The 19,379-nt window shown below is 46.5% G+C and overlaps 8 protein-coding genes across 14 annotated transcripts; 3 read left to right on the top strand and 5 right to left on the bottom strand.

Annotated features, from left to right (window-relative positions):
• Positions 1-1,400: 1,400 nt before the first annotated feature.
• On the bottom strand, positions 1,401-2,745 carry LOC9641767 (protein SRG1). Its single transcript, XM_024670748.1, has 6 exons — positions 2,500-2,745; positions 2,430-2,447; positions 2,206-2,291; positions 1,820-2,144; positions 1,658-1,765; positions 1,401-1,475 (listed from the first exon to the last, which is right to left on the bottom strand). Exons 1-6 carry the CDS (start codon positions 2,743-2,745, stop codon positions 1,401-1,403), a joined length of 858 nt encoding a protein of 285 aa, XP_024526516.1.
• Positions 2,746-2,968: 223 nt separating this feature from the next.
• Positions 2,969-4,711, top strand: LOC9641766 (angio-associated migratory cell protein). 3 transcript variants are annotated; one of them, XM_024672506.1, is made up of 10 exons: positions 2,969-3,082; positions 3,138-3,248; positions 3,316-3,449; positions 3,526-3,670; positions 3,728-3,811; positions 3,860-3,954; positions 4,010-4,071; positions 4,156-4,249; positions 4,312-4,466; positions 4,524-4,711. In XM_024672506.1, the coding sequence occupies exons 1-10, from the start codon at positions 2,983-2,985 to the stop codon at positions 4,591-4,593; spliced, it is 1,050 nt and encodes a 349-aa protein (XP_024528274.1). In that variant the 5' UTR covers positions 2,969-2,982; the 3' UTR covers positions 4,594-4,711. The 3 variants fall into 3 exon arrangements, with proteins under 3 accessions (XP_024528274.1, XP_024528269.1, XP_024528260.1); XM_024672501.1 differs by having other exon boundaries at positions 3,307-3,449; XM_024672492.1 differs by having other exon boundaries at positions 3,295-3,449.
• Positions 4,712-6,811: 2,100 nt separating this feature from the next.
• On the bottom strand, positions 6,812-8,894 carry LOC9641764. Of its 4 annotated transcripts, none has more exons than XM_002960223.2 (10): positions 8,573-8,894; positions 8,392-8,498; positions 8,205-8,327; positions 8,026-8,119; positions 7,901-7,975; positions 7,765-7,847; positions 7,506-7,710; positions 7,165-7,438; positions 7,015-7,100; positions 6,812-6,960 (listed from the first exon to the last, which is right to left on the bottom strand). In XM_002960223.2, the coding sequence occupies exons 1-9, from the start codon at positions 8,808-8,810 to the stop codon at positions 7,022-7,024; spliced, it is 1,278 nt and encodes a 425-aa protein (XP_002960269.2). In that variant the 5' UTR covers positions 8,811-8,894; the 3' UTR covers positions 6,812-6,960; positions 7,015-7,021. The 4 variants fall into 4 exon arrangements, with proteins under 4 accessions (XP_002960269.2, XP_024527823.1, XP_024527830.1 ...); XM_024672055.1 differs by having other exon boundaries at positions 6,812-6,951; XM_024672062.1 differs by having other exon boundaries at positions 6,812-7,100; positions 8,573-8,734; positions 8,771-8,894.
• LOC9641763 (condensin complex subunit 3) lies at positions 8,793-12,525 on the bottom strand. The gene is made up of 14 exons (XM_002960222.2): positions 12,118-12,525; positions 11,828-12,022; positions 11,633-11,775; positions 11,314-11,579; positions 11,190-11,266; positions 10,982-11,129; positions 10,497-10,924; positions 9,993-10,450; positions 9,889-9,949; positions 9,620-9,835; positions 9,438-9,571; positions 9,258-9,385; positions 9,139-9,201; positions 8,793-9,084 (listed from the first exon to the last, which is right to left on the bottom strand). The coding sequence occupies exons 1-14, from the start codon at positions 12,481-12,483 to the stop codon at positions 8,858-8,860; spliced, it is 2,910 nt and encodes a 969-aa protein (XP_002960268.2). The 5' UTR covers positions 12,484-12,525; the 3' UTR covers positions 8,793-8,857.
• An 80-nt stretch (positions 12,526-12,605) lies between these two features.
• On the bottom strand, positions 12,606-14,393 carry LOC9662988 (anamorsin homolog 2). 2 transcript variants are annotated; one of them, XM_024672074.1, is made up of 9 exons: positions 14,276-14,393; positions 13,959-14,218; positions 13,754-13,884; positions 13,533-13,658; positions 13,386-13,458; positions 13,166-13,321; positions 12,968-13,098; positions 12,841-12,915; positions 12,606-12,773 (listed from the first exon to the last, which is right to left on the bottom strand). In XM_024672074.1, exons 2-9 carry the CDS (start codon positions 14,098-14,100, stop codon positions 12,735-12,737), a joined length of 873 nt encoding a protein of 290 aa, XP_024527842.1. In that variant the 5' UTR covers positions 14,101-14,218; positions 14,276-14,393; the 3' UTR covers positions 12,606-12,734. The 2 variants fall into 2 exon arrangements, with proteins under 2 accessions (XP_024527842.1, XP_002960267.1); XM_002960221.2 differs by having other exon boundaries at positions 13,959-14,393.
• A 674-nt stretch (positions 14,394-15,067) lies between these two features.
• On the bottom strand, positions 15,068-15,857 carry LOC9662987 (mitochondrial import inner membrane translocase subunit PAM16 like 2). The gene is made up of 4 exons (XM_002960220.2): positions 15,773-15,857; positions 15,631-15,718; positions 15,433-15,566; positions 15,068-15,364 (listed from the first exon to the last, which is right to left on the bottom strand). Exons 1-4 carry the CDS (start codon positions 15,773-15,775, stop codon positions 15,254-15,256), a joined length of 336 nt encoding a protein of 111 aa, XP_002960266.1. The 5' UTR covers positions 15,776-15,857; the 3' UTR covers positions 15,068-15,253.
• Positions 15,858-15,973: 116 nt separating this feature from the next.
• On the top strand, positions 15,974-17,455 carry LOC9641762 (phosphomannomutase). The gene is made up of 11 exons (XM_002960881.2): positions 15,974-16,127; positions 16,184-16,228; positions 16,283-16,349; positions 16,445-16,521; positions 16,579-16,614; positions 16,681-16,736; positions 16,798-16,897; positions 16,950-17,045; positions 17,104-17,193; positions 17,244-17,295; positions 17,355-17,455. The coding sequence occupies exons 1-11, from the start codon at positions 16,071-16,073 to the stop codon at positions 17,411-17,413; spliced, it is 735 nt and encodes a 244-aa protein (XP_002960927.1). The 5' UTR covers positions 15,974-16,070; the 3' UTR covers positions 17,414-17,455.
• A 6-nt stretch (positions 17,456-17,461) lies between these two features.
• LOC9662986 (dolichyl-diphosphooligosaccharide--protein glycosyltransferase subunit 2) lies at positions 17,462-18,868 on the top strand. The gene is made up of 8 exons (XM_002960880.2): positions 17,462-17,516; positions 17,564-17,702; positions 17,759-17,870; positions 17,939-18,019; positions 18,066-18,146; positions 18,209-18,436; positions 18,494-18,616; positions 18,693-18,868. Exons 1-8 carry the CDS (start codon positions 17,504-17,506, stop codon positions 18,807-18,809), a joined length of 894 nt encoding a protein of 297 aa, XP_002960926.2. The 5' UTR covers positions 17,462-17,503; the 3' UTR covers positions 18,810-18,868.
• The last annotated feature ends 511 nt before the right edge of the window (positions 18,869-19,379 follow it).

Genomic DNA, 19,379 nt, shown 5'->3' with positions numbered 1-19,379 from the left:
TGCATTAGAATACAAGACAACGTTTCCATCCCTCTGGATGACCAAAGACGAGCTCAAGAGGCAAGGCTGTGAGCATTGCCTAGGAGTAGACCACAAGAGAAAATCATTCTTATCAAACAGCCCAAGCACTCCCTCGAAAGAAAGACTAAGAACACAGTCCAGAGCAAGTGTTCCAGTCGCCCACACAAACTTAACACCATCTTCCCCTAGCTCAAAGAAAATCAGGTTACATGCACTTGTCACATGGAAAGCATAATGCCTGTCATGAGACAAAAGCGAGCCACCCTTCGATAGCCTTGAGTTGAATGGACTACTGCTCTCCAGTTCAAACCCTGCAACCCAGCAATCTGTAGGTGCTACTAATCCCATGGATGTTTCGATGTTTCTTTCTAGCTCCTGTTTATGGGACAGTGAGTCTAGCTGATATCCCCATGGCGGTGGGGGCGGTGGTGTTTGCAATGGTGTATAAATATATTCAAAGACGTCTTTACCAAGATGGGCCTCAAATCTACGTGGGTATAAACCCGACCTCCTGATGCTTGAGAATTGAGCTCTCACCCTTTCAATGAGTGCACCAATTTGGAGCTTGAACATGTAGCCTGTGATATGTGAGAAGGAGCCCGAAGAGCATCCTTGTCCGCCAGCATAGAGATCATTGCCATACCGACCACAAGCCCAATGGAGACGTTGAGAGGCAACCCCTGCAACATCTTCGAGTGCTCTCGAACCAATTTGGATCATAACATTATCGTTTATTCGATTTAGCCGCTCAAGTATGATGTCCAGAGTCCGATTGAACACCACTTCAACGAGAACATAGTCAGAGCCCTTGAACGTGAATCCAACAGCTGTGGTAATTATAAGTAGAAAGCATCCCAAAATGCCATACACTGCCATAAGAAATTAGTATGGCTGCTGTAAGGTTTATATACTAGCCACTTTTGGCTCTAAGTTTTAGATTCGATTATAACAATGTAATGTTCTAAATTCATTAGATCAAAAGGGAGGCCTTTTGGTCCAGAATGAAAGATGTAATTGTATTGATCCTTGGAAAGGTTTTCAAACCCACAGATGACTGCTGAAATTATGATCATGCAATAGCTCTATGCTCCAAGCTTTTGTATTTTCCATTGCTAATCACTTGGAAGAATGTTTGTGTGTCAAAGCTTTGGAGCTTTGGTATTTTTAGGTGTTTCTTGTCCATACATGGAGTGAACTTTTAGATCTTTTGCATATAAACACAAAAATCTCTAAAATAAATTCTAAGGGTTTTTGTCACAATGTTTCACTACCACGCTTTCAATGAGCAAGTTCTACAACACTAAATTAAGGGAAACCTTTTGGAGACTGGAAGCTATTTTATAGTAAGCCCCTGGAAAGGTTTTCAAATCAACCTTGAATCATCCACCTCCATAGGTGTACAGCATTACGATTATTGACTTGGCCAGCACACTTACACGGGTGGCACTGGTAGCCTGTGATTTCGAAGCATAGAGGTGGAATTTAGCTCAATGTGATGTTACAATCAGATCAAAAGTGAATCTACTCGAGCTTTTCCAGGAGCCTTTTGGTTCAAATAGAATGAAAGATATTCATAATAAGTGAACGACTTGTATAGAGCATCCTTGCAAAGTGGCGGCGCTGGAAATATTTTCACGTGCGAATTCATAGATGGATAATTAAACATGACTGCTGAAATACGATCATGTTCAGAGCTGACAACTGCTCTATGCTCCACGCTTTTGTACTTCCCATTGCTAATCACCTGGAAGAAATTTTCTCGTACAATCAAAGCTTTGAATATCAGGAAGTTTAGTACCTGGACAATGTCTCCTATGTTGACAATGAGAGAATTTGGAACAACTTTCACAGATACCCAATCTCCATCTTTTCTTACCTGTAAAGCTTCATGGCCCGAATCCTCGCAAAGGACAGTGATGGTTGAACCATCCGAGTGTGGACTTACTCCCAGAGCTTTATCTGGCTCTGGGCATGGAGGATAGAAGTTGATTCGAAGCGCAGACGAGTATTCACCACACATTTTGTTGATGTAATCTCTAGATAATCCGAGTGTATCGGATATAGCACAATTCATCTCCAGCACAAGTTCCTTGAGATCATCACTGTAACTTTCAATGCCTTCTCTGAAAGACCAAAGTTTAATAATGTATTTGAGAAAGTGTAACATTGTAGGGGAGAAGATACCTGAGTTGCAGTGGCCATTTGTCAATGTTTTTGCGTGATGGTGGCTCAGTGTACACGACCAGGACGTCTACCCAGTCAGAGATGGTCTGAGAAGAGGTATTGTAGCGACCATATCCTTAGATGTTAGAAACGCTTTGGCCTGGTACTTTTTGCCAAGATCTCTTCATCTCCAGCTGCAATTCAAAGAAGTCCCTGGCAGATTTTAGAATAGATCTTGTGCTTGCCACTCCATGGTTGATAACCTTCCAGCGAGTACAAAGAACAATGAGAAAAGAGAAGAAGAAAGCAACATACCTGAAAGAAGCCCCATTCCTGGCAGGCGCTCGCGAGCTTGGCAAGCTCGGGTGCCCTTCTAGAATCACCTCTAAGCGCGGTCATGTCAATGACGGGTATGAGGTCCCCTTGATTGGCAGCATCCTCCACAGTTTGCACAAAACTTGGTGGAACTTGCTTGATTCCATTTTCAGCGAGAACTTGGACGAGCTCGTTCTCGTATTCTTGATCATCCACCATACAAGGAGCTTGTGCTTGAGGCGCCATTCTAGCACTAAGGAGCGAAATGCTACTATTTGCGCAAACTGTTGGAAACTTAGCTACATTGGAAAGCTTGATTTCCCAATGGAAAGACAAAATATGTTTCAAGCCTTGTTCAAATCATTGAGAAGACTTCCTCAAAGAGACAAGAAGTATAAGCCAAAAAATTTGTCTAGTGCTTCAAAGAGATGCCCGTTATATTAGGGCTACCATTTAGAACCCTAAAACCCTAGGTACAGGGAAATGGCGGAGGAGGAGATTGCGATGGCTCGAATGTCGCTAGATGAAGATGGAGGAGAGGACGTCGACGAGGATTCTATGCACGTTTTCGTGGGCCATGACGGTAAGGTTCTTGGGAAATTTTGATGCTTTGCTAAAACATAGAGCTCGTACTACAGAGCCTGTTGTTTCCATCGCTTGCTACTCAGCTCTGGTTGCTACTGGTGGCTGTGACAACCGGGCATTCATCTGGAGGATCGGTGATGAAGCACCCCCTCTCCTCCTCCAAGGTTGGTGTCTTTTTTTTCTATCTTTTCCTTTGGTTTTCTTCTATAGATTTTCTTCCAGGCCATACAGATAGTGTCACGGCCTTGGCATTCAGTGGCGATGGCCTTCTCCTCGCCTCCGGTGGAGCGGATGGAGTTGTCAACATATGGAATCCATTTTCTGGGGATCTGAGGCATAGACTTGAAAGTCCGGGTGAAATCGAGGCATGCTTTCTTCTCTCTTTTTTTTTTTCGTCTCGTTTTTTCGACTCAAAAAACTTCTCGTGTTTTTTTGATGCAGTGGATCCGGTGGCACCCTCACGGCCATGTTATACTCGCTGGATCCGATTTTTCATCGTGGATGTGGAATGCTGACAGTGGAGTTTTCATGACCATGTTTGTTGGGCACCAAGGCACAGTGGTGTGTGGAAGTTTTACACCCGATGGTAATGTTATCTTTGGGACGATGGAAAATCATAGGCCTGGTTTTTTTTTCTGCGCAGGGAAGCTAGTTTGCACAGGATCTGAGGAGAGGTTTTCCGTTTGGGATCCAAAATCTGGAGCATGTATTCATGGAGTGAAGCAAAGTAAAGTCTTGCTTTTTTGTTTATTTCGTTCTCACGAAATTTTGGCAGATGTTAATTGCCTCGCCTTGAGCAATGACTCCAAGCTCGCTCTCACAGGCTCGTCATGTGGACTTGTCCGCCTTATCAGCATACAAAATGGCAAAGTTCGATTCACCTCTAGTTCTATCATTGAAAGTTCCTCTTACGTATGCCTTTCAGGTTCTTCACGTGTTCAATGACGTGCACGACGCGTCGGTTGAGTGCGCTGCTATATCTCCCAGGTAAAGAAAAAAGAACCAAAAGGAGCGGGAGCCAAGAGAGATTTTAAAAAAAGTTCCTGATGTAGTCGTTTCTCTGATTTGTAGTTTGGCGCTAGCAGCCACGGGAGGACAGGACCAAAAGCTCGTAATCTGGGACTTCTACCACAGCTTCTCGCCACGATTGACTTGCGAACACACGGTACACAGTAGCTCTTTTCTTTGTTTTCGATCTCTTTGCATCGATCCTTCTCCGTTTGGCAGTCTGGGATTTACAAGCTTGTGTGGTCGTGCAATGGCGAGCAAGTCTTCACTGGCTGTGAGGATGGCAAGCTCTGGCAGTGGGACGCAAGGAGTGGGGCGTGCTTGAGAACTTATCGCGGTCATGGCGAGAGCATTCAAGGGATGGCAGTAACAAGGTAGAGCTGTGAAAGTATTTGGTGTGATTGCGTTGCTCACGGTTCTCGGCTATGCAGCGATGGCCAGTTCCTTGTCTCTGCGTCAGACGACGAAACAGCACAGGTGTTCTTTGTTGGAACGAGCTAACGAAGAAAATTTGTAAAGCATGGCACGGGATTCTGCAAAGAAGACTCCCGTAGCTAGTTTCGGACGCAAAAATCTTTCTTGGACTTTTAACTTGCATTGAGTTTCATTGACTTGAATATATTGTCTTTGCATGGACTTCAGTGCATGAAATGAGCCCATACCACATTTCAATTTAAGTCAATGAAAAGTCAACAAAGTCAATGGAGCTCTTTAACTTGAAATTGTTTTTTTCGGAACACCTGAATCGAAAACAGGTTGAAGAACGAGAGGTACTCAGAATGTCTCGACAGCTTTTACTGCTCTTCACATCAAGTCCTTACTCTCCAGCTTCCTCATCTGTTTCAACGTGAAGGGCTTAAAAGAAGGATCAAAGGGCCCGGCATGCTTTAAAACTTCGTTTCTAACTTTCTTTCCTGAGACACTCCGTGATCACCTTTTTTCCATCCGGTTTTCATTTCTTTGCAGAAGGAAGAACTCTACTTTGCACAAAGCAATGAACTCTCGATCATTCGTGCTTCAACAATTCAACTGGAATGCAAGTTCATCGAGAGAGAGAGAGAGAGAGAGAATTGCAAGTACCTTTACAAGGCTAGTGGACCAAGGAGGATCCCGTCTCCATCTGGTACTCCATGCTTCGGCAATCGCTTTACTCCCCATGCTGAATTTGCTCGGTTGTAGCAGTGAATCTCTGCAGTGTTGAGGACAAAGAACATGACCTCGTCTCCTCTCTCTGTCACCCGTATATGAGCCGGGACTCCATGGATCTGTCGGAACTCTGTCGGAACCCTGGCTGGAACTCCCCGGTTTCCCTTCTTCACCCGCTTGTGGAAGCTCTCGGGGGCAGCCGGCCACGGGCTCCCTCTTGTCCAGGAAAGATTCTCATTCTCGAGGTCCAAAGTCCAGGGAACGTATGTGGCACTGCTGGTGATCTCCAAGAGCTTCACTTCTTGGCCGTTGAAGTAGACAAGACCGGTGTCAACACTTGCGAGGCGCGGAGCTTGGAGCATCTGTGGTGTTGGACCGTCCAGTCGGAGGACTCCCACATTAAGCCTGACGAGGTCCATGAAAACAATCGTGTAAGAGCCACCGGGCATGAGCACGCCAAGTTCGAGCCAGCGGTGGTGAGACTGGCCAGCCGGATCATCGTACTTTGTCTTCGACCATGGTAGCCAGGTGCCATCTTCGGTATAAGTCGTGATCATCACCTCACTGCTCGCCTGGTTTATCAAGCATGCGAACTCCGTCCTGTATAGAGCTGCTAACACCTCTCTCCAGCCACCACTTTCTTCGGCGAGGGGGAGCTCCGAAAATTTCATGCTGAGTGGCTCGTAGATCGCGTACTTTCCAGGCTCCAAAACCACGAGAAGAAAGTTTCCGCTGTGTGTGACGATGAACCTTCTCCTTAGAAGATGCGACCCCAACGCTTCCGGGCTTCCTGGCTTCTCTGGCAGTGTCACTGGCTTTCGAATCCAGCCATCGTCGTTGAGTAGCCAGGACACCTGTTCGTAGGCTAGTCGAGGGGATTTTGCCTGAAAGATCATCACCGTGCTGGCGAGGGATGGTCTAGCGCTGACGTACTGAGACACCTTTTCCTTCCAGGACTTGGACACACACCTTAGTCGTGCGAGATCATCCAAAGTCAATCGCCGCAGCACCTCGACCTCCAAATCCCAAGAAGGGATCCAAGAAACGTTCTTCCCGACGTTATTGGACTCGACAGCCAGGGTTTCCTTGCCAGAAAGCGCCGAATCCCCGGAATCTGCCAGCGTCGCGAGACTCTTTGCCCCATTGTCCAGCTCCTGGATCTAAGAAACACACCAGATTGTGGCAAGCAATGCCGATTCATGATAATCGAGGGGAGAATAGCTTACGATCAAGGAGCCGGCGCCAATTTCTCCAGAGGAATCCATGATCGCGAGACCTTTGCCTGGCGCCTGCGAAAGATATGATCGTCCATCCACACTCGTCAAATCAGAGGAGAAGGAGCTTACGGTCGGAGCGAGGGCGGCATTCTTGTCCGAGAAGTCCAGGATTCCAGCGCGGCTACGCATCTCCGCCTGTCGGCTGCCCTCCGCCATCGCTCGCTCTCCAATCCAAAATATTTCTTCCCGCTTAGCGAGGGAGATTTAAACCGTTGATGACATCTTCTCTTAACAACCGTTAGATCGTCGATGACCTCTTCTCTCAACAACCGTTGGATCGGCGATGAAATCAACCGTTAGATCATAAGCGTCGAAAAGCTTGATTAACAATTTTGGAAAGTATGGAGCATGGAGCTGTGAACGTAATCGTTCTTACTTTGCAAGGATCGAGCGTCCTACTCTATATACAAGTCACCTTCTATTCTTTTGCACGGTTCTATTTGTACTGATACATTTGTTAAGAACACAAAGATTAAACGAGAGACTCGAATGAATTTACCTCAAAGTCATGAAACAAAGAGTCGGCGAACAGTCCTTATGTTCTCCCGGCAAATGGGACAGATTGCGTTCCCGCTCGCTTTGATTCTGTTGCAAAGACCAAAGGAACGAGAGACCATTCACGCAATGAATCTAGAAAAGAATGAGTTACCTCTCTCCGCACGCATAGCAAGTCGCACAGTGGCCGCACGGATCAAAGAAACTGTCTTTTGGCGCATCCAGGCAGATTGCGCATAGCTGCTCGTCGCCTGGACTTGAATGTGAACCTTCCGCAGGCCGATGATCAACACTAGGCTGCTCGTTTGATAGTTTTTCATCAATAAGCGGGGAGGCGTCTTCAGGCTTAGTTTTCTCCTCTTTCCTATTGTCAGCTTTCTTGCAGGGATTTTTCTTCACCAGAAGTACCAAAACAGCCACCAAGGCTCCTACAGACAGAAGCCGAAGTTAGTGCCACACAACAAAAGAAAAACAGAACTTTCAACCCAAACGTACCAAAGCCAACTACGAATGTAGCCCAACGAGCTTTGTACCTGACTCTCATGTGTTGCAACCCATCGTGTTCCGAGGTGGTCAACAGAATCGACGTAGATTGAAAGAGAGGAAGCTTGATTTTGCAGACGTCCGACTTCAAGGAGCACCGAGAATCATGATTTTTCGTGCTGTAAGCTTTTAGCTGAGCCTCGAGCCGCAGAGCCACCTATCAACCCCGCAAAAGTTCCGAAATTAACAGAAACCATCACACTGTTTCTACCTCTACATAATAGTCGTTCATGTTTCCGAAGGCGAAATAGTAATCACCATCTTCCTCGATGAAATACTCGAAGACTCCACTTCCTGTCCAGACATAGTCAATATACAGTTGCCGACATGAACGATAAGCGCGCTACCTTTCACTTTCTGGCGGAAAACAGAAGAAGTTGGATGCAATGGATCAGACACCCAAGTAAGGAAGTTCTCTTTGCCTGCACGAAGAACAACCAGTGAATCCACGCACCACTTAAGCAGCAAGAACCTTGAAAAATCGCAAATATAAGATTCGAGTCCGGCTCCTTGACGTTGTATTTTATTGTTATCACAGAACCTTTGTTGAGCCACAATGCCCATTCCTACCGAAAAAATAAATAAATAAATAAATAAATCAAAACTGCGAACAAGACATGCAAATGCTATAGAAAAGATCGCGACTCACACCTGGTGGCTTTGGGCATGAAAACCTTGATCATAGTCATGTGACCATTCCAAAACGTCTTCCAAAGCTGGACGGTGGTGGAACGAGTAAACAACTGGTTCTCCAGTTCCCTGAAATCTTCTCACCTAAAGAAAAACAAAAAAATTTCAAGGCCACTCCAAAGGAGAAGGAAGATCAAAGAGGAAGAACCTGGATTTCTCGTACAAACAGTGGATTGGTATCGATGAGACGCGAGTAGCCCAGTCCAGCTTCGATTTCCAGTGGAGGATGGAGGCCAAACAAAGACAATACAGTAGCTGCACCGACAAATCTACAAAGAGTCGGTCTCTAGGAACAAGAAAGAGAGCGCGAGAGAGATCAAATGCGGTACCTAGAATGAAAACTGGGGGGAGCCAACAACAGGCCGAAGGGCTCCCCCTTTGCGTGCCGGATTGTCGGTGATCCGCGATGCGATCGCGATCATAGCTGGAGTGCCGATAGGGATCATAAGCGCCGCTCCAATCGTCCCGAGAATCGGAGCTCCCAAACGTACCCGAGCTTCCCCCAGCGGCATGAGCTCCAAACGTACCCGAGCTTCCCCCAGCGGCATGAGCTCCAGATCCCTCCATTTTTTTGATCTTCGAAAAACCCTAAACTCTGGATCTTTCTTACAAACTTATATAGGAGACTCAAGTTCTTCCTCTGACGTTGTCTCGCTCTCTTCCGACTCGAAATCGATCATCTTGCTCTTGGCGGTCGCTCGGATCGATTGCATTCGCTCCATCGCCACTGTCTTGCAATTCCGCTGCGACCGAGCGACGCTGGCGGTGGCTTTTGGTGGCGTCTGGACGCCACTCTCGGAAGAATCGGAAGAAACACCTGACGGAGCTCGTGCCTTGGGCTCTGGAAAGACAAAAGTTGGATAACCAGAGTTTTCTTGAACTTTGAGAGGCTTACTTCGCCCAGCTGGTGTTTTAGCTGCTTCTGGCGGAGCGTCTTCGGCAAGGAATCCCAACGAAGCTTCACAAAAAGAAAAACGTGTCGACGTAAAATCTAGGACTTCATGTCTACGTTACCTAGGAGAGTCTCTAGCTCGTCGTTTCCAATAGTTTCATCCTTAGTCGAGTCCAAGCTCTTGAGCTCTGCAGCCATTGCCCTGAGTTCCTTGAGCAGAAGCTTCTCTCCCGCCATCTCATCGATGACCCTGCCGAAAGAAAAAAAAAAAAAATCAGCTGGTCTAAATGCTGGTAACTTACAGAGAAAGGAGCGGTCTCATAACCTTGATCTCTTTCTGTCGTGACGGCAGAAACTTTAATGAAACGAGAACCTTGCAAAGCACGGACTTGTAAGCTTTAACAGCTAGTGTTTTTCTCGATGAAAACCGCATTATCTGGAAAGTAAGCTGGTCACAGTGTCAATTAATGGTTTTCATATCTACCTCACGAGCTAGATCGATTGCAAGGATTGCGAAGTCAGCGGACTCATCGGGGTTTTGGTGCGAGAACAATGGGTGCTTCAGGAGCTCAAGCATAAACCGCGACAATTGAGACGCATTTTTTTTCCTGATCGCGGCGATATGTGAGTTGCATGCACTTCCAGTAAGACCAGGCCATTCTTTACGCAACACAGGGACGAAAACCTCAGCGATGCACCGCTGCAAACACGTACATAGTTGATGGATGGATCAGACAGAGCTTTCAATATTACCTTATGTTCTGGTGTAGCCGACGCGTAGTTGTGAAAGAAAACAGAAAGACATTGTCCCAACCTGGAGAAAGTATTAGCTTTTGGCACGAGCAAAAACGACGTACCTCGGGATGCTTTTCGTGTCTTCGTCGAAGTACATGCGAAATAAGTCACATAGAACCCTGCTCCGGACAAGGCCCAGCTCCGGAAATCGCTTACTATGCAATAGCAACTTTGCAAAACCTTCGGCTGCAACACTTCTTGCGGACTCTGTTTCCCCTATGTCCTCCTGAACATAAATATCGTGTTGGTCGCTCAGAATATCTGCTAGCAGCTGCAGAAGAGGCAGCTGCATCTGCCCAGGAGAATGAGATGCCCGCTGACTGTCCATTAACCCAGCACCATGGGACATCAAAAGGTCGAACATGCCTTTGATGGCCATGATCTTCTCAGCACCAGAACTCTTGACAAGAGCTTCTTCAAGTTGGCGGATAACCCGCACGCTTGGATGCTCTTCGGACAAACAGTACAGGGACAAGCATCTGACGCCTGCTCGTCGAACGTCCGCCACCAAGTGGTTGGCCTATAGCAAGCATCAGCGTTAGCGTCGACCATTTCAATTCACTTACCGCAGGGATGAGTAATCCGTCAACCATCTCTTGTGTTTCCATTACATGAGCAGGGAACTGGCGTATTGATCTCAGGTTTTCCAGTAAAATGCCGGTTGTTGCCAAACATTGAAGCCATTGAAGAGCACCGGCCCCTCCTTCTCTGCAAACTTTTCCCAAGTCCAGTGCAACTTGAGCCATCGCCTCCTCAAAAGCATCTGGGGTTGCATGAACTTTCTTGGCAAGCTGCACAAATGCGTCGGACCATTCCTTCCCCCCTCCCAGATAGATTCCATCTCCAGTCATTTCGGGACCGCGATCAGGACTTGTCCACTGGTAAAGAAAATTATTTATCGAAGCCGCGGCGCATTTTCTGCTTGCCATGTCCGAAAAGTCAAGCACGTTGGCTAGCAGGAGGAGTTGGCGAGACACAAACGATTGACTTGATCCTTCAGAAAAAGTCATTAGCATTAGAAGATTAGCATCGACTAGAGAGTATAGTATACCTGCGGTATGATGTGCCTCGACCAGCGTAACAAATTCTGCAACCGTTGCCGGTAGTATCGAGTCCAGCAACTGAGCTTTATCAGCCGCAACGGCTTCAAGAACGTCAGCTTGAGCCCCTCGAGATTTTGCCGCGTCCGAGCTCTTCGCCTTCAATTAAGTTAACAAACTTTTCAAAATCTAACGCAGCATTTAGACACAAAACGCAACCTGAGCCTCCGTGTGTAGGTGTGCACATAGCGTTCTCCAATACAGCGCTTCTTCAGGTTCCATGAACCGAATCTTTCCTATAAAAAAAAGTTGAAAAGCGAGAGGTACGCAGAATGTAAGTTACCTTCATTGGTGCCATCATGATCTAAGTAGTCTCTAAGGCTTTTACTGTTGTCCACCACCATGCAGTCTTCTGTCAAAAGTTGTTGCATCACAAGCTCTCCCGCTTTCTCATTTGTTTCAACGTCAAGGAGCTTAAGAAGGATCAAGGGATCCTTCTGGCAATCTCTCGTGAGCCATCCATCTTTCAACAAGCTCCTACACTCGACTTGCACTGTGGACTCCCTGTCCAGCAGTCCACGCTGAAGCACAAGCGCCCGCTGGCGAATACTGTTAAAATTAAACGTGAATCAGCTCCTGCTAACGAAATCTCAAACGCTCACCTCAGACTCTGTATGGGAATGTCTCTTATGACTGAACACGCTGCTTTCCGAACCGCTGCGCTCACATCGCCCGTTCTGCTAACAATATCCGAGATCGTTGCATTTAAGACCGGAATGGCCAAGAGAGCTGCTTTTCTCACGTCCTGGTAAAAGTGTAAGCAAGCGAGAAAACAAAGAAATACAAATAGAACTTACGGGACTAGGATCAAATTGTAAGGAAAGTCGGTACTGCGAATTGTCTTTGTCATCGGAAAATAAACGACCCAGAGAACGAGCAGCAAAAACTCTGATGCCGGCAATTTTATCCTGGATTCTTCGTTCCATGGCAGCAGTCATCTCATCCCAGAGCTCCGCATTTACTTCAGTGTCCTCTCCCAACATCATGATCACCTATAGGGCGAAGAAAATCGTGAGCTTGATCGATGAAAACTATCGGGTGAAATAAGCACACAAGAAAAAAGAAAGAACAGAAAACCTATGCTCACCTCAGAAAGAATTTGGCAGCTACGATATCGGACGCTCTTGTTGGAAGAATCAACCGCAGAGAGAAGGAAGTCTACGAAATCCTCCAGAAACGCATCACACTCCGCCGCATTCTCGTCCCTAAACGAGACTACGCTGGCCACAAACTTGACAATCCGCTCTACTGCTGGCTCCTTCTTCATGACATCGAAGATCGGGGTCACAAACCTCTTGAAAAGCCCTGCGAACTCTTGCTGGTCTTGCTGGCGCCTGGATTTGACAAGATCCTTGAGATGCCGCCGATGCGATGCGTGCGCCTGCTGGCACTCGTTGAAGATCCGGACGAGCAGCGCTTCGGGCGAAGAATCCATCGCTGCTGTGACCCTCATTCTTCCACTCTAGGGCTTTTTTCAAATTTACGCGGGAAAAACAGTGTGAAAGGTTGCGTGTTCGAATCCAATACCCGTCGAATTTAAACTTCCTGGATTTGGATCATCCGATCGACACGCTCTTTCTAGTCAGTTTTCAACAGTTTTTTGATTTCTAAAAGAAAACATATCAAAGCTTTTGCTCCTTGCAAAACCGGAATTTTGTGACAAGGGGATGATCCATTTACGTCCCCGGCTATGAATCATATCGCTCAAACATCAGCTGTTAGCAGCGTGCCCGAAAGAGTGATCTGAAAGGGAAAAGAACGCAAAGAGTTATTGAGACCAAGAGGACTCGATAAGAAAAGGCTCGCTCACCTTCTCGCCAAGTTTGAATGGAGGAAGTCCTCGATACGGGCAAGTTCCACAACGAAAAGCATCACCCAGGCCACACTGGAGAGCGACTTATGAGAACTTTGGAGCGAGAAAAGGCAGCAAAACTTACGTTTCCACACTGAGATATCGGATTGTTTAACAACTCGTCCGGAAGTTTTCCTTCCTCTTCAAGCTCAGCACGGCCACAAGTGCAGTTCTTGCAGGCCTTGCGACCAGCATTTCCAACTTCACAGTCGTCAGCTGCAAACAAAAGAGGAAGAAAATGAGAAAAGGCACAATTGAGTGTGAAATTCGAGACGGATCAGACCTGCAGGCAATTCGGGGCGTTTCAAGTCCTCCTCTGTAAGCAAACTATCCTCGTCGACAAGATCGAAATCATCCTCATCCAAATCCACCGTTGGGAGTTTCCAGCTTGCTATAGCAGAAGAACCGTTTGAAGTTACGGCGCGCTCGACTGCCGTGCCTGTTAAAAACTTCTCTGGTTAGTTCCCCACATTTCTATAACGTCCAGATGATTTTCTTGTCACCTTGAGCCGCCACTGCTTTTCTCTTGATTGGAAACGAGACTCCAGCTTCCCATGCCGGCTTTTGTGCTCGAAGCTTGAATTATACGAAACGAGAAAAGAGAAGAACGAGGTAAGGATCAAGAGAGAAGCTTGAAATATTTGTCGTACCAAAACGGAGTGACTCAGGGAAATTCCTGATAAGCCATCTGCGAGAGAAAGCCCTTCCACAGGTTCCATTGTCTCAATGCTTACAAAGCCGGCCAATACAAGGCTTCGCTGTACTGCTGCCTTATCCTGAAATTCACGTCAAGTTAGCAACTTGAACACGAGAATCACATGAGCTAAGTTTTAAAAAAAAACGAAAGAAAAACGAAGAAAAAAAAATACACCTCGCTCGTACGAACAACGAGAATCCCTCCCGGTTTCAGCACTCGAGAGACCTCCTTGACCCACTCTAGTGACGCAATTCCAAGAGAAATTACGACTTCCAAGCTAGACGAAGATTGCTTGAGCTTCCCACCTGAAGAGGAAAAAGAAAATATTAAGTCCCGATGAAGAATAAGAACAAGGTAACGAATGGAAACATTGACTGACCGAATTGAGATGCATGAGTAGAGATCGCGAGGCTCTTGCCGAGAGCTGCCTTGTCCGCGAAGGCGCTCATCGCCCAAACGACGGCGCTTCCGGGCAGCGCAGCGGCATCGGTCACCAACAGCACGACTGGCTCTCCGACCATCCTCGATCTATCTGTCGATCGATCTACACGGCGCCAAGCGAAAACAAGAAAAAGAGGGAAAAAAAAACTATTGCCAGCAGCCAGCCGCCGCCTTGCCAAAGCAATTAAAATCTCAAGCCTGCATTCGCAGAGGAGAAGAAATGGCTAACCGACACAGCCGATAGCTCTAGCTCACCCCAATCACACGCCGAAATCGCGAGATTTCTTTAAAATCCCCGATCGAGACACGCGAGCGCGCAGATCGGCAACGCAAGAACACACGCTCTGATTCCTCCGCACACCCAAAAAAAATTGCTCAGCCCTAAATTCCGAGTCAGGTAGTTTGAAGGTTTTAAATAGCGCCCTTGGGACCGGTCAGCGTCGTTGTCTGACGGTCAATAAAGATGCCCGCCGAATCTCCGCCCTCCACAGGGCAGAATATCCGGTTCCGGTGTACGGCACACGTGGCGGACGCGCGCCTCGAGTGGGCCCCGCAACACGTGGTGGCGGTGTGGAAGGGACGTGACGTGGGCAAGTCGCCGGTGACGTGTCACGAGACGCCTTGCCACGTGTACGACCAACACGTTCCCAATGCGGGCAATCAGTGTGCCAGGAACACGAGAAGCAGACATGAAAGGGATATGAAATAGGCTACAATGGACGATAGGTAATTTTGTATAATTTCCAGCCATGATCCTTTGATCAGAAGGAATCCACTGCTTAGCACCCACAAAAGTGGGAACAATGCTTAAAAAACTTTTCTTTGGTGTTCTTGCGGATCCTGACACAAATTCCATGCAAACGTTAATGGAGACCAGCGTTTTCACCGACAGGAGCACCCAAAAATTCCACCAAAACCTCGCTTTGCTGAGTGCTTTCATATCGATCCCGCACGAATGCTTAAAAACTTTTGGGCGATTTCGCGCACTGGATCTGGATGGATATCACAGCAAAGAAAAGTTAGATCAATCCAAAGACGCGCTCAAGCTGTCCGCCAAAAGAACCTTATTCTTCTCCAGTGAGATTTAAAAAAAAAACAGCAAGCGTTCGCTCTCATGCTTCGCTCTAGCTGCTGCGCTCTTAGCTAGCTAAACCATTTTACAAAACCTTCTTATGCCGATCGTTCTTCCCCCCCACCGTTGCTAAAGAATCCCCCGTTGCTATCGTCGCGGTATCATCCCCCTGCCCGTTTCGCGGCTTCTAAACATTCTTTTGCCCTGTGAACTTTGGATTGGAGATAGAAAGTTCCCATCTCCGCATTCTTCTGAAACATCTTGTCGTATTTCTTCAAAGGCAAGAAAACGAGAGAAAACAAGTGTTAGACGAGAAGAGCGGCACAAAGATCGCATTTACCTGTAGAACTTCTTCCCAGGGAGTGTTTTCAGCCACTCCAAGGATCATCCTCGCTTCATGCAAGGTCATCGACTTACTTGTCTTGTGTGCAAGGTTTTGGACCGTCTCGTGAGCAACGCCAGATTTATTTGCATCTAGAACACACTCAAACAGATATTTTCCTCTCTGATCAAAATCTCTTCTCTAGAATGGACTCACTGACGATCGCTTGCTTGTACGCCTGAGCAACAGCTTTCACCAGCGCTCCTCCTCCAAGAACGAGCAAGTTCGCGATGATCTTCCCTGCCTGGAAAACCACGGAGATTCAACAAACGCTCGGAAAAAACTACAAAAATCCCACCATGTAGCGGCAGAATCACTCTGTAACGATCGAGAATGAGAAAACGATCAAACGATTCCTCCCGGCGATTTCAGCCCCAGAAACCCTAAAAGAAAAATCGACCAAGAGCCCTAAATCCCAGGCTCTTAAGTACTGCTACGTGGCCGCCTCACAACCGTTAATCTAAGTTTGCCTTTTAACCTTTTCGCGGTGTGTATTTAATTCCTTCGCACCAAATCGTAGCTGGTTTGGGCGGGGCGTGGGGGCGCTCCTCTAGAATAGATCTTCTCTAGGTATTCACAGATCTATCTCGCGAGCAATGGCGGGTGTGATTGCGCTGTTCGATGTGGATGGAACGCTCACGCCGCCGAGGAAGGTCAGATTTTCTTTGCAGTTCCCCATGATCTCGCTGATTCTTGATCGAATCTCCAGGTCGCTTCCGTTGAAATGCTAGATTTCTTGCAGGAGCTCCGAAAGGTATGTAGATCAAATCCCCTGTTCCACAGAGGTTTCTAAGGCTGGTGCAAACAGGTGATCACTGTCGGGGTCGTCGGTGGCTCGGATCTGTCGAAAATCTCGGAGCAGCTTGGCAAGAACAGTGAGTAGAATCAGATTCAAAGCACTGCTGGAAGGATTTTCTGATCGTTTTATTCCCCTTTCCTTTTCCTTGTTTTTCCTTCCGTTTTTCTTCAGCTATCAACGATTATGACTATGTTTTCTCTGAGAATGGCCTTGTTGCTCACAAAGGTGGATCTCAAATTGGTAGCCAGGTAAGATCTGTCATCTGTTTTTGCTCCCTGAAGAAACCAATGCCTTTTTTGCCTCAGAGCCTAAAAAGCTTTCTTGGAGAAGATCAGCTCAAGGTAAAACAATTTATTTTTTAAGAAAATGATGTTTTGAGCCGATGGTAACGTTGGAAAACGATGCAGGAATTTATAAATTTCGTGCTTCACTACATCGCAGATTTGGACATTCCTATCAAGAGGTAAGATCTGAGAGCTTCTAAGGCCAGACGGAGTTTCTGATGGATTTCTTGGTTTTGTTAGAGGAACTTTTATCGAGTTTAGGACGGGTATGCTAAACGTTTCTCCTATCGGACGTAATTGTAGCCAGGAAGAACGCGATGCTTTCGAGCAATATGACAAGGTAAAGAAAAAACACTGTTATTTTCTAGTGCTCACTGTTTCCTCTCAACCAGATTCATAACATACGACGGGACATGGTTAATGTTCTCAAGGAAAAGTTTTCACATTTGCCGCTTACTTACTCGATCGGTGGCCAGATTAGTTTCGATGTAAGCTCCAGGCACACTGCTCGCCTTCTCGGATTCTAAACTTCTATGGTTTTTCCAGGTTTTTCCCAGAGGCTGGGATAAAACTTACTGCCTCCAGTTCCTCGACGATTTCAAGGAGATCCATTTCTTCGGAGACAAAACTTTCAAGGTACGTGTACCATTTCTTAGCGTCTTCAAAAACTCGGTTTTGATTCTCAGGGAGGCAACGATCACGAAATTTTCGAGTCGGAGAGGACCATCGGGCACACTGGTATGTGAAAATCTTTCAGGTGTTTCGCTACAAACTTACATTTTCTTGGCTTCTCGCAGTCACCAGCCCTGGAGACACGAGAGAACAGTGCACGCGTTTGTTCCTCACAACCATGTAATTTAATTGAGTGATTAAATTAATCAATCCATTAAATAATAAACATTGTTTAACAAGACCTAACCCTAGCTAGGGTTTTTTTTGGCGAGCGATGGGCTTGCGAGGTAGGATCCGCGGCGCAGTGATCTGATTTTCGTCTGTGGATTTCTAGGGTTTCTTGCTGCGGCTCTTCTCATCTGCCTTTGGAGCTTGATTCAAGCCGATCCCAAGGATGCGTCGACCATTCTCGTCTCGGATGTCGCGATCTCTATCTGGGACACCGACACTGGCAGCCCCGACTACAAAACAGAGTAAATTTTGCTCTGCATTTCTTTCTTTGGAGTGCGAGTGGAAATTCGGCTGCCAGGTTGAAATTCGAGGAGAAAAAATCCGTTGGGATGTCCGCAAACCACCTGCAAAAGCTTAAGATTTCTTTCAAGCTCACTACTCCAGAAGGAGCTCTATTTTCCGCTCATCAGGTATGACTTTTTTTACAAAGAAGTTTTTTTCTTGCTCGAGATCTTCTGTATTCCTTGGGTCGTGGAAGGTGTTTTTCCGATTACGGTATGGCAAATCTGAGCGTCTGTTTCTCTTCAAGTCGTCGAAAAAGGGATACGCTCTTCAGCTGGTAAGCTGCCATCGCTAGTTTTACGCAATTCCCAGCTCTTGTATAGGATTTCCTTGGACTCGTAGAGGAGCTGCATTATCTATCGGGCCAATACGACATGGATCTCATTGTCGGGGACGCCAAAATGGTACATACACTTTATCTCTCGAACAAATGCTCATTTTTTTTTCTGTCTTTGCTTTCAACCAGGCCAACTCTTTCCTCTGGAATCTGGGAAGTCTGGAACTCGACCTTCCAGAGCCTCCAGAGGGCGCGTCAAAGAAAACACCGGCCTTGGAGACCGACCCCATGGCTGTTTTCAAACCAAAAGCCGAGGTAGCACACATCTTCCGGACTCCCGAGAAACGGCCTCCAACAGCGCTCTCTTACACGTTTCTGGCCTTCACCATCCTTCCCTTCCTCGCTTTCCTTGTTGGGGTATGGCAAAACGCTTCCTCTATTTTATAGTTCCTTTGATTTTGAATTCTCTGGCAGATGAAGCTGTTGAATATCAACTTTGGCAACGCGCCTACTTCCGGTCTTCCAGCTCTGTCGGCTCTTGCGTTTCACGGTGGCCTTGCATCGATCCTTGGGCTTTATCTTCTCTTCTGGCTCAAGGTATAATCATTTCGCATTGTCATTTCAGTAGAGCTGTGACCTATGCCTCATTTAATGATTTTTTTCTTTTTTGCAGCTCAATCTCTTCACAACTCTGCAGATTCTGGGATTTCTTGGCCTCCTCACAACTGTTGCAGGGTATGGTATCTTGTCACACCTTGCAGATGTGTCCTACAAGGTTAAAGTAGCATAGCCTTGTATCAAATGCTGGACAAAAGTTTTGAAGATAAGGAACCTGTTTTTCGTTTATAATTGTCAGCTTTGTGCATACAATGTACTAACAAATCACTATTTTTGTGGTTTTGCTACATATTTTTCCACCCTAAGCTGGATTGGGGAGGAGAGAATAAGAAAATCATAATGATTTTAAAAATTGTCAAGTAGATACTTTTGATATTAGGATGTGTGAGTGTTTAGAATATGAAAAGGGAATACAAAAATGTGCATCTTAATTAGCCCAAAAACCTTAGCTTATATACAAGAGCGAGTGGTCCAAATTGAAATCAATCTGACAGCTACTAAAATCCCACTACGCTAATATTAGTATACGGCATCGTAACTGTACACTTGGCCTTCACATTATCCCCTCCTCTCGGGATAATGGAAGACTATCAGGGTTCTTTTGAAGATGGGCCGGGATCCGGAGGAATGTCAGGAGAAGGCATCGGTGGATCTGTAGGTGGTATTAACTCCTCCTGATCCCTTTGTACGAAGCGTTTTAGCCGTTACACATGCACAATCTCTGGAGGATCGGCCTGCTGAA

The sequence above is a fragment of the Selaginella moellendorffii genome, unplaced genomic scaffold (assembly GCF_000143415.4).
Source record: "Selaginella moellendorffii unplaced genomic scaffold, v1.0 SELMOscaffold_0, whole genome shotgun sequence".
Classification (NCBI taxonomy): Eukaryota; Viridiplantae; Streptophyta; class Lycopodiopsida; order Selaginellales; family Selaginellaceae; genus Selaginella; species Selaginella moellendorffii.
The sequence above is the reverse complement of the archived record's forward strand: the minus strand, read 5'-3'. Positions and strand labels throughout refer to the sequence as shown.